General features: G+C 34.8%; 1 protein-coding gene across 2 annotated transcripts in view; it reads left to right on the top strand.

Moving 5' to 3' along the window:
• Positions 1 to 12,336, top strand: part of LOC148950763 (recQ-like DNA helicase Blm) — a 225,769-nt gene extending 213,433 nt beyond the window's left edge. Inside the window, exons 11-14 of one of the 2 annotated variants that reach the window (XM_089091737.1) lie at positions 245 to 427; positions 3,572 to 3,710; positions 6,031 to 6,265; positions 12,052 to 12,336. In XM_089091737.1, coding sequence (XP_088947863.1) covers positions 245 to 427; positions 3,572 to 3,710; positions 6,031 to 6,265; positions 12,052 to 12,235 — 741 coding nt within the window. In that variant the 3' untranslated portion in view covers positions 12,236 to 12,336. The remainder of the gene's footprint in view (positions 1 to 244; positions 428 to 3,571; positions 3,711 to 6,030; positions 6,266 to 12,051) is intronic. The other variant, XM_089091738.1, reaches the window with a different exon arrangement.
• The last annotated feature ends 365 nt before the right edge of the window (positions 12,337 to 12,701 follow it).

Below are 12,701 nucleotides of genomic sequence, written 5' to 3'. Positions count from 1 at the left end.
AGTATTTATTTATTATTGGGTGACTTTTATAAACAAAATAAATTGCATGTAAATAAAGTGACACTTAGAAATGAGAAAGTAAAAAAAGTGTGAATTATCATACAACACTTTGTTATGTCGCAAAGATTTCTTCAAATAGTTCTTGTTGCGCAAAATTTAAATTTCAGCAAATAAAATATTTTTAAGAACAATATTTGTCTTTTTAAATCAAATTGTCACTTTTTGATGGCATCAACATTTTCAGATTGAATTTTCGATGAGACTGACAACCAAATCATTGAACAATAAAGTACAGAATACTACCTCTGTTGCAACCGATGATGAGTTGAAAAACTTGGAAACAAGTTGCTACAATGAACTCAAAGATGCTACCAAAGCTATTGGAGCTTCACTTAAAGTCACCTCTATTCCCATTTTTAATATTGAATTAGGTCTTTTAATAATTAGTATCCTACACTGCCGCTCTAAAAGTAGAGCCTTTGTTTAAATTTTGTTTTTGTTTTTTTTTTTATTATTGTAATTTGCCTCTCTTAGAAATTGTGTATTTCAGCGTTTTGTCCTAGGAATATGTTACAATTTTTTAATCTCTTGTTTTTGTTTTGTTTTTTTGCAACATTTTAGTGGGATTTTAAATTAATTTAACTCCTAAAGGGTTAAGCGCGGGCTTCAATTTTTTATTATCGTAATTTACGTGACTTAAAATTTTGTTTTCTAGTCGTTTGTCTTAGAAATGCCCTGGAAATTTTTATACTTGTTGTAATTCTATTTTTAATCTTTGTTAAGGTTTTCAATTAATTAACATCTTACACTGCTATTCTAAAGGCAGAGCGTGTATCTAAAAAAAAAATTATTGTGCTAGAAATTTATTATCCTTCCTGTAATCAATTTTTTAATATTCGAGTAAGTTTTTAAATTAGCAAGTAAACTTTAATCCCGCTCTTAGGGTAAGGCCGGTGTCCTAAAAAATGTGGTTTTAGTTTTTCTGTTGGGAATATGTTAAAAATCGGGTATTTTAAATCGAATGAAAAAAATATCTTGTATACTTCTATTTGTAATGTTAAAATAGCTTTTCTAACTAATCAGCATCCTAGACTGGCATACTTAGCTTAAAAGAATATTATAATTTTTTATTCCCTTAACTTTTCTATCTGAGAAATGGTATTTCTTACTCTTTCTACCTAAGGAATGCGTTAGAAATCAAACCCATCAGTAATATTCCACACCTTATATACTTTCATTTCTAGTATTTAAATTTTTTCCAAATAATCAGTTTCCTTTGCTGCTCTTCCAAAAGTAAAATGTGTGTTTTAGTATTGTTTCTTTTCAATTTACTTATCTTAAGAATTGTTTCATCATTTTGTATTCATGTCCATAGGAATAGGTTATATGATAAAAGTACTACTGTATTTCATAAAATAGATTGCTATAAATACAGCTTTTACGCATACAAATAAGAAATTACGTTACATTTTCTAAGTTTGTTTATATTTATTTTAGTTGGGGAGACCTTACCAGATTATTATCTACATATTTCACACATACTATTTATTACATGATATTGTTGAAAGGTCTAAACAATTTAGATACACATACAGAAAAATAAAGTGACCAGAATTGAAATTTTTGCATCGAGAAATAAAGAGATTAAGTTATGCTTTCCTACTTCTGTTAGTTTTCTTGAGTTATGGAAACCTGTTTACGCTCTTATGTACATAATATTTTTAATTTACTCCTGATTGAATACATAATCACTTTATTCATTTTTAATTTTACAAAAGTTATTTAGAATAGAATGTATCTTAAATAAGAAGAATAGCTAGTAAGCTAATATAAATACGTCATAACAAAACAAATCAGAGTATGCGGGTAAACCAAATAAAAATCAAAATGTTGCTTGAGAAAAACCCCTCACAAACAATTAGCCAACATAAAAACATGGCAAGTCATAAAGTAAAAAAGAAAACAAATTTGATAATTGGAATTCCTTCATACCAATTGGTGACCACATGGGGTGTCAACGAAGCGTCTCCACTCGTCCTGAAGTAATGCTGCAGCAATGACGTCTTGTCTCACCACGTGGGGCATCAACGAAGCGTCTCTACTCATCCCAAAGCAATGCTGCAATAATGTCGTCTTCAAGAAGGTGCTGTTGACATTTCTTTTGCGAGGCATTTTTGTATAGGAGAAGGTACCAAGCCTGTTGCCCAAGCTACCTCCTTCATCCTAGTTTGGTACAGGATGTTACATCAATGGAGTGGATGACAAGCGGAGTTAGAGGTTGAAACGCTTTATAAAATTCAGATCCAGTTAAAAACGCATTGCTGCTTTTAATGTTGAATGACCAATTAGTTCATATCCAACACTTATTTGTTCACTCCTTCTAATGGCTCGAATAATGTTCATTGTTTTCTGAATGGGTCGGGGGAGAATCCATTGACGGAATTCCGATTTGGGATATCTTGGTCCAACGATTATGTCAGTTGCTGAAGCTGCATTTCTAAGACTGCTGACTTAGTTAAGTAGATATTACTTTCTAAATAGAATAATAAGGTGTGGGGGAATTAAACATCCTTCTTTTCAATTGTACCTGCATAAAGGCTATAGCATTGGTTTTCTTTAAATCTGGGTGCCATACAGGACAAAAAGGGTGCATCCAAATTATTGAGATGTTTCTACATGATGTTTGTGATTTTCCCAAAGCTTTTTTCAAAGATTTGCACCTTCATTCCCCTCCCCCCATAAAAGGGTTCTGTATCTAAACAAAAATTAGGCTATTTTAACAAAAGATATTGTATATTTTCAATTAATAGAGTGAGCTGGCTAAAAATAATGTAATATATATAAAATAAATAAGAATTCCATATATCCAAAACAGAAAAACACGTATATTTACTAAGGCCCTGGTCGGGAGGGTCCATCTCTTAATGTTGGAGAAGGACTCTAAGAAATTAAGGTGTTTTACCTTCATTCGCACCTTCATTCCCCTCCCCCCATAAAAGGGTTCTGTATCTAAACAAAAATTAGGCTATTTTAACAAAAGATATTGTATATTTTCAATTAATAGAGTGAGCTGGCTAAAAATAATGTAATATATATATAAAATAAATAAGAATTCCATATATCCAAAACAGAAAAACACGTATATTTACTAAGGCCCTGGTCGGGAGGGTCCATCTCTTAATGTTGGAGAAGGACTCTAAGAAATTAAGGTGTTTTATAGATTCTGTTTTTATTGACATTGTCTCTAGATCTTATCGTTCAACCAGGAAACCACGCAGGACAGGTGTATTGAAATCAAGGTTGAACATAATAAGATACGACAAATTTTTTTGGAAAGTTTGTTATACTTGTTGATACAGACTACCAAGCTAGAAACTCGGAATTTGAACTTCAGGTAATCAAAATATGCACCAAGGATTTAGAAAATACTTTTAGATATTTCCCCATAAAGCCCTTCATCATCTAGTTATCTGTATGACATAACCTGTAATTGTATCAAGGCTATATTAAATCAAAAGGACATTAATGTACTTAAAAGGAATCTAAAATATTTATTTTTGTCTTTTTTCAGGCACTTCGTGAAATTTCAAGAAGGATGCCTGAAACACTTGAAGATATGTTGGCAATAACTCATGTAACTCGAGATGATTTGGAAATACATGGTGATACCCTTCTAGAAATATCAAAGGCCTATAGTAAAAGAAAAATTTGTAAGTGTCCACCTAACCTTTGCTCACTTGTTTTTTACAAGTATTAAGGTTGACATACCATAGAACAAAATGAAAAGGATTCACCTAATATTTTATCATGAGCAACAAAGGCATGAACGATTTGGAATATGCCTATAGATCTTAACCCACAGAGCTATCTGACTGTTTTGCAGTAAAAAGGGCTGAGAGAGAAGAGAATACCAATTTCTTTTGAAACACAGAATGAATATAATGAAGCTTGTATTGACACGCTGCTCAAATTTTTGATATCCTTTTGTTGTTGTTTTTTTATTGTGAAGTATCTTTGTTGTCACAAATTGCCGAGATATTAGCCTTTGCTAATTTCCATATGTTATTATCATATTGTTTGTTTTGTGTCAGTATTGGCTGCTGGGAGAGACGATAGAGTTAAAATAGAGCCCGGTCGTATACTCTGAAAATAGATTAATCTTTGAGAATTCAGTCTGACCACAAAAAATGTTTGCGTCAGAGAATCTATTCGTAGAGAGATCTAGGGAAGGTACACATGCAGCACGTTTAAACGCACATAATGGCTGGCCACTATCACCCTGTACAACTGAAAAATATAGCCAATATATTATTTCATTCTTTTATGGTTTAACTCAGTATATTTTCAGATTTTTGGTCACAAATAAGATATTTTTTTTTAGTCTTATCCAGAAGCTTACTCACCCAAGTTCCTGTCAAAAGCAGCATGAAACTTGGCTAGCAGAATCAGCTCTGCTTTCCATCTGATCCTTACGAAAAGCTGCTGACAAGAGATGCAGGATAAATGTAGACTGCAATCGGGAGAAGACAACAATTTGGTAGATTGGGAGATCGAATCCAGGCTGCAAGTCTTAGTGTTTTGGGCTAGTGATTATTAACCCCAAATTACCACACTAATGAGTTTTAAACACCCTACAAATTTAACTATTTTCTTTATTTGGGTAATACACAACTTTCTGCGAATTGTATTTTTCAAAATAATGCAGAATGAAAACTGAGAACCAATCACTAATACTATTCTGCTGAGATAAATTAACTAGAACAATAGAAGAAGTGGTTAATTGCTAAACAACTTGCCTTTTCAGTCTAGTTTCGCCATGATTCTCACTAGTCGGTCTTATATAGTAGCGTCAATCGAGTTGGAGGGATGTATATGATAGTTCTTAATTGTCGGCCCTATTCTCCCCTCTAGATTTGAAAAATAGTTTCTTTGGGGGGGGGGATAAAAATCCTAATTTTTTATGTTTAATGAAAATCTGAAGAAATGACAAATACGCCACGCTTCCTCGCCCGAATTCTCAAACTGACCCCACTGGTCTAAGCCATTCTTGCTATCCATTGAGTATTCGCAACCAGCACTTTTTTTTTGTTGGACAGGGCTTGTCACAAATGCACACACATAGCATAACAATTTGGTACGCTGAACAATGGCCTGCGTAGCGCAAGTACCGATCTCCTGATTCTCTACCATCGACCAAAAGTGATATGCGTGGTTTGAACAAATCCTCCGATGCATCATGGGTTTTTTCCCAAAATTTCTTTAGGTACCCATTTCGAGCAAGGTCGACGCTGTTTGAGCTTCCTTAGTCTCTCTGCTGACCCCTGTATTAGACCAAATTGCCATCGCATAAGCGGCTATGGCCTCTCTTGCACCTGCTGCAAAATATTGCCTAGTACCGCCCCCCCCCCTTTCTCCCAAATATTTTCAGGCCAAGTTTCAACGAAATTATCATTTATTAATAAAATTTTCCGTATAGTTAAATCCGACTTTTCTTACTTTAGCCTCGGGAAAATTATTATTTGTCTCATCACAATTGATTTCTTCTGATTCTTGCTTAATTACTGGCCACTCTTACGGCAGCTCTTACGCTTGCGAAGACTCCTTCAACTCTGTACCACATAATTAATTGTAAAACTTGTACATTTTTTTTTAAGAAATATGTCACGGTTGAATTTTTTTCATATCTTGAATTTCGTGGAACAACTGAATGGGTTCTAAATCATCGCAACGTTTGAATTTTATTACTTCTTACTTTTATTTTCAAGGAATGGTGATGAAGATATTTGAAAAATAAAATTTCAAGAATTGCGAAATAATTATAACCGTCATATTATTTATTTGAAATTTTGCCCTCCTAAAATTTTTTGCCAAGGGTAAGTGTCCCTTCCCTAAGATTTCATATGTGCCATTGACACCAGGACTCGTATCCGTGTCCTGATAGACACAGGATTTTATGTCTAGCGGATCCCTTGGCAAGGACCAAGTGGTCCTTGTCGCCTATAGCTCTTTATATATTCTTTTCTGTTTCAGTAATAATGGCTGAAAGAGAAGAAAGGAGAATCTCAGTGGCTAACCCCCAAACTAACCGATCAAAAATGATATTTACCTTCCATGACTCTGACAGTGACCAAGAATGGCAGTCGGCAACTGGTTCGGGTCCATCACCAAATGCACAAGGCTATGGAAATGCCAGCCAAGGTTTAAAAAGAAAAGCGATAAGTAAAAGAGGTGACTTTAAACGATGGCGTGGAAAGGGCAGAGGAGAGTGAGTGTGTCTTCTTAGTTTTTCTTTCTTATCTTCTTTTTCATCTTGTCTTCTTAGTTCATCTTTCCTTGACCAATGAAGTATAAAACCATACTACATAAATCATAAAAAAGCAAAAACTATGCTTAGATAAAAGTAAATATTTTCGAATCGCAGAAAATTTCAAATAAGTAATAAGAAACATCAAGAAAATGGGTCTAAGGCAAGTGGAATTTGCAGAAGAACTTTGCACTCCGGATGTTTTGCTTGCATAATCAACATTGTATCTTCCAAAAAATTAAGAATAATTAAACAGAATTAAAAGAACGAGAAACTAATGAATTTCTATATTGCTTAAAATACATTTCTTAAAAACAATTTGGATGCCGTCTTTGCCTAAGTGCAAAATGTCAATCCTGCCTCACTGCAATCAGTTGGTTACATATGGTTCTATATTTTTAAACAGACTAAAAAAGTAATCAAAGCAATTATAATCTAAAACAATGTGTACTTAACAAGTTAAATAAAATAAGAAGTTTAAAACAGAAACTGAACAGGAAAACCAAAAGTAACGGAAAAAAGACATGTAATAAAGCTACTCCGATCCAATATGGAAAGTAACGGAAAATAACTTAAAATGGAGCACTCAATTCTAGACTAGTTCAGTGCTACTTTTGGATTATTTTCCTATTTGGCTCAACAATGTTTGCAATTACATATTTTTCGAACAAAAGTAAATAAAATTGACATTTCTTGGGAAAGAATAGAATAAAAAAATTGGTTATTCATTCATTCAAGAAAATCGTTTTTGCAGTACTCCAAAAACCAAACTGGAGGAAAATGATTTGCCAATTGAACAAAACAACGCACATCCCAGCTTAGAGCAGAAACATCAACTACATATGGACGTTAAAATGAAAAGAGAGACCAATGTAAACTATAAAGCAAAATTTTTGAATCCACCCAGGATAAATATGTTTGAGCTTTCTAAGAATTTCAAGATTTCTAGTCATCTTAATTGTGACAAATATGATACCTGAACGAGAGAATATCATCAAACAAATTGCCCAAGATTGTATATAATGATCACTGGGTCGACCGGTAGAACCGCGTGAAAAATTTAGCTCTGAAAACTGGGAGCATGCCGGAGAGTTTTGCGAGAAAATTAAGCATTTATACTTAGCTACATGTAGTGTTGGGCGATATTTTGATTAAACGATTTTTGATTTACGTATTTCTGATAAGTTTTTTGCTCATATTAACTTTAGGGTTTGGCAACATTCAATAACGAAATTTGCAATTAAAGAGTATTTTGCACCTTTTTTTCCAAATTTCGAATAAAATAAAAAATACTTCCCTTTCATGAATGAAAATTAAAAAAAAAACATGATTTGGAATTACTCGGGCTCAGGGTAAAGACAAATAAGCTAGTGGCTATTTTTGGCTATTCAAATCAGCAACATATCAGTATTTTCCCCTGAGAATTTGTTCAGCCTTTCAGTGATTAAATAAATACCAAATTCAACTGAAAGCAAGGAGCAACATCAAAACTTAAAAGAGCCTAAATTTTCCCATATATAAGGGGAAAATCCCTCCTCAATAACTTGCTCTTCATGCCAAAGTTTCTTTATGTATTTAAAAAATTTCCTGATTCTAATTAAACGGGATTAGTTGTTCTATTTAATTTCTGTTCGTTTTTCAAATAACACCGGAAGACACACCTTTTCTCTCCATGGACAATCTCCCCCCCCCCCAAGAAAATTCCTCCTTGGGAAGTTTCTTCCGCGTAAGATCCTCCTTCCCCCAGACAATTCTATTCCTGCCAAAAATTCCCCATAAAAAACCTTCTTTACAGACAATTCCGCCAGGAAAATTATTTTTAGCCTATTTTCGTTTGAAAAAAAAGATTTGTTTTCCTTTTAATTTTTAATCGGTTTTTCAAATCATGCAAGAAATCCTCCCCCCGCGGAAAATTTTTCCTGAAATTCCTGCCCTCCCAGTGTCTCAATGGAAGATTTCTCCCGCGTTATGTTTCCCATGGAGAGTCTCTCCCGTGGAAAATCACCCCCCCCCCTCCCCACCATTTCGATATATACCAGACAACTTCAACTCCTTTGAAAATTTCACCTTGGCTATTTTCCTGGAATATCTTCAAATGTTGAATTGGCAAAAGAAAATAGGCAAAATAAAATAAATTTCGTATAAGAGCTCCAGAAAATCCCCCGAGTATAGTTTCACTATGAAAGTTCATTCCTGGAAACTTCCCTCCCCACTGTAAATTATCCTGTTGGAAAATCCACCCCGCCCCCCCCCCGCAGAAAATTTTCCCCACTGAAAAATCATCTTCCCCAAAAAATGTCTACTTCCTAATAATAAATACTGTATGTAAACACAGGACAAATTTCAAAACTTACAACCCTTTCCCCAGGTACTTGCAGGGTCGTGTCCCAGAGGCATGATTACTTGACCTTTCAACAATGCTGATCAAAATGGCTATCTCAAACTTGTGATCGGGTGACTGTGACAGGTTGTAAATCTAAACTGATGGTAAAAAATGGCTAAGACCAAGTAGGACAAAGTCCTCACCCAATGCCAACTTTTTAACTGAGAGGTTTTCAAATTTCTCTATGATTGTAGTCAGAAAGTGGGCTCGTGGTCAGTCCATTACTATTCTCACTGCAAAATTTTCACCAAAAAGGTAAACCGGCTGCTAATGCCTTGAAATCTGTGAGAAAAGCTCCTTGGGCCAAGGGGGTATCGAGGGCAGAGTTCTAGAGGCTTGCCACTTCCAAGTTATCAAACAAAGTGCTCTATGGAAACACCTGACTTCACTTGAAATTTGATGACTTGAAACCTATAGCCATGAAGACTTGGTCTAAAAACCGTTGGAGTTTATGGCTCAGATGCTAGCAGGCTTAAAATTTTCGTGGTTTAGAGAATTTTCTCCATCAGTGACTTGTCAGCGATCTCCTCTCTTACGGAGAGTGACATTATAAAAAATGACCGTTCATGCTCATCTTTGGGGGGTATGATGTACGGTGTAGCATACTTGCGCTAATCTATCTACCTTTTTGTGTTTCCTTCCTGTTTATATACATTTATTGACAGGAAAATTTTCTTCAAACAAGTAATTACTCAAAGGATGTAAATGATAATGTAACACAATGAAGTAGTAGGCTACTGTATTTATTGGTAAAGTTTCCTTTTCAACCTCTGTTATAGAAGCAGAACAAATTGGTCTTACCAAATAACAGCTCTTGCTGAATAAACATATAAAAGGTGTAACGTTCTGTGGTCAAGTCACAAAAGCTTTTCTTTGCGCATTTTGTATTTTTAGAAATAACAACATAGAGTTGGTTAGTTTTATGTTTTAAGTAAATCACCAATAGATTGAGTAAATGTTATATTCCAGGGGTTATAGCATTAATGAGGTGTCAGAAACTAGAATATAAAGTTGCTTTTAAGTAGAAGTAGCGTATTTTGAGATATCCTTTTTTTGTCATTCAACCTATGAAAGGAGTTAGACCTTAGACATCACCTTAAGTTCCATTATGCAGACGTGAAAAGATAGTTCCTTGTGATACACTTGCTAGAGACAACTTCAAAGTTTGGTTGAGGACTCGAGGGCATCCCAATGTAGACGCTATTCCCTCTGCTTAAAGTCCATGTTCACGCCATGCTTGAATGATTCCAGGGTTTGGGATTTGATGGTTTGATTAATTAATGAGTTCCGAAGCGGGGGAACACTTAAAAGAGGTGATAGCCTTCTCATCTGCTGGGAGTTTGTTGGGTAATTTTCTAGGAGTTTTCCCGGGTTCTCTCTTTAGGGTTGACGGGAAGAAAGCTTGAACTAGGGTTGGCTTGAAGGTGCTTGAAAGCTGTGACGATACACCCCTTTTCATTCGGTAAACAAGAATTGGAATTTTTAAGGAAGGGCTTTCAAGTTTTATGGCATTTTGATAGCACGCCACTGGACACTTTACTAAATCCACTTCCCCTTTTGCTTGTCAGTGTTTCAACTCCTCTACTAGAACTTTGCGCTTTTCGCGATCCTCGTTTGGGCTATAACCTTATAAACAGATACTAAATTTACTTTCAAGGAATTCTTGTGGAAAATATTTTCTCAATTTTCGATGGTACAGAGAAAAAGAGAGGTAGGGGTAGGTAAATATAGGGTTGTTGGTTATTCAAAAGGGTTTTTTTTCTGTTTACTATGCACACGCTAATGTTCAATCCACAAGCGTGATAAAAATAATTGTATAGATAAACAATCCTTCATCGGAGACGGTGGAGAGGGGGGGGTATTCCATATGCCGCAATGTTAAAACGTCTTTCAAAACGCTGACGCTCAGAACGTACATTTCAACTAAAATCAGTTTTATAGTTAAAGGGGTACCAGCAAGTTTTGATATTTCGTTATACACTGCAGATCCAACTAGGTCTTGATCAGTTGATAAAAAGCATACTGACTGAGGGAATTTTCAATCTGTGAGACTCAGTTCGCAAAATCACTAACCTGGAGGTGAAGTTCACTTGTAATGTCAGTTCTTGTCTTGGAAAAGGGTTTGAGTCAACTGAATGGTTGTGGCAAACTCCTTGACATCACACTGGAAAATAATCAAGGAATTATCCATAATAGACGTTGATTTTACTATCAAAGCCTGGTCACTGCTGGGGGGAGGGGAAGGATTAACTTTTCAAGCTGGGCAAGACCAGGTACAAGTAAAGGACTGTATCACTTTGCTTAACAGTTTTTATATTCACCAGGAGATAGGTCGAAACACTCACCACAAATCAAATTTTTAAAAATGTCAAACTCTATGGGTAAGGATCTTCCTTAGAACTAAGTAGAGCATGCTGTATACGTATCATGGCAGTTAACAGGGCCGATGTCTTTGCCCTGTGACTTGCTGTATATAATAATTCTAGCTAGACCTGGTTATTTTAAAACTAAATTTTGGCCGGGTAGGGGCTAGGCTCACCATCTCGTTAATTTAAATTATTTTTTCGAATTTTCTCTTAGATTAATTAAAATATTTCTCTTAAATTTGCTTCTCAAAAATTGCGAGCTCATTAATTATTGTGTTGTATCGGATTAATGACGCTTCTTGACTGCTATGGTCCTTGTGTCGGCCCTGTGGGAATTGCTACATCCGGGTTCGATCTTTGGGTCCTGTATCAAGAAGCTAAGACCAAATCCACTGCGCTACCACAGGACTTAGAAATTCACTAAAGGATGTTCAAGTCTAAAATTTGAAAGAGACGTTAGAAATAGTGCTACGTATTCAGCATAAATAATAGCATTACATATTCAGTGGAAATACATGCCGGTTTTTCACCGTATTCGTCAATTTTTTTTTTTTTTTTTTTTTTTTTTTTTTTTTTTTTTTTTTGCAGATAATTAATCCTGACAGTAGCTACTGGAGCAAAGTGAATAATATTTCAAATCCAAAGTAAAACATTTGCTTGGTAAATTCTGCAGCTCTTGATATGTCTTTTCACTGGCGTAAACCACTCAGTCACACCAACAAGTATTTGTGTTATAAAATTCGATTACTAGCCTCAAGGCAATATTTTAGTATTCTTGTCACTTGATGATAGTATTTGGGAAGCTCTTCTTACGTACTATTTTAAGGTTTTTAACAACTAAACGCACTTTCTGGAGCACAAATTCATCCTCGGGCTTTTAATATATTTTGAATCATATTCGGAGCTAAGTAACAGCAATCAAGGATTCTTAACATAAATTAACTGCCTTAAAAATGTTTCGTCAGAATTTAATCAGCTAAAATTAGTGTATCTTATAGTTTATTCGCTGGATCAAGTGGTTTTGGCTCTCCTAAATCCAAACGTGGAGCTAATGGCGGATCTAAAAGAGGTGGATCAAGGTCGAGCTTGGTATCTCGGATGCTCATTCCTTCAAATCCAGCTTCAGATGTGCCAATAAAGAAACCAGGCTACCTCTGCAAAAAACGGGTCATAAACTTGTGAATAGTTTTGCCCTGACACATTTTTTCGTTTATCATGATTTTTCTTATTATATATATTTGAGCAAATAAATATCATATTTGAGCAAAATTATATATATTTGAGCAAATAAATGGTATATCACATACTAATTAAACCTATTTGTTATTGTTTAAGTTGTTTTGCTATCAACGTTTGATGTTTTTTGCTTCATAGATTCGTTTGGATAGCTTGGTGTGTCCACAGAGTTTAATTGGTTTGCCCAAAAATAATATGTAGCAATTATGTACGGCATACTATCCCACAATGTAAACAATTGCTGGTTCTAAATTTAAACCTATTTTCTAGTGAAATCAATTGTTTTAAAAGCCAGCATAACAACAAAACTATTTTGTCTGCAAGAAAATGCTTAAGTGGAGAATCATCGAAGAGGGACTCAATCTTCTGGAACTAAGAAGATGCAGCCAAATTTATTCCTCTATATGTATGT

The sequence above is a fragment of the Artemia sp. Qi Xiang Cuo genome, chromosome 7, assembly GCF_049724085.1.
Source record: "Artemia sp. Qi Xiang Cuo chromosome 7, ASM4972408v1, whole genome shotgun sequence".
In the NCBI taxonomy this organism is placed as follows: Eukaryota; Metazoa; Arthropoda; class Branchiopoda; order Anostraca; family Artemiidae; genus Artemia; species Artemia sp. Qi Xiang Cuo.
The sequence above is the reverse complement of the archived record's forward strand: the minus strand, read 5'-3'. Positions and strand labels throughout refer to the sequence as shown.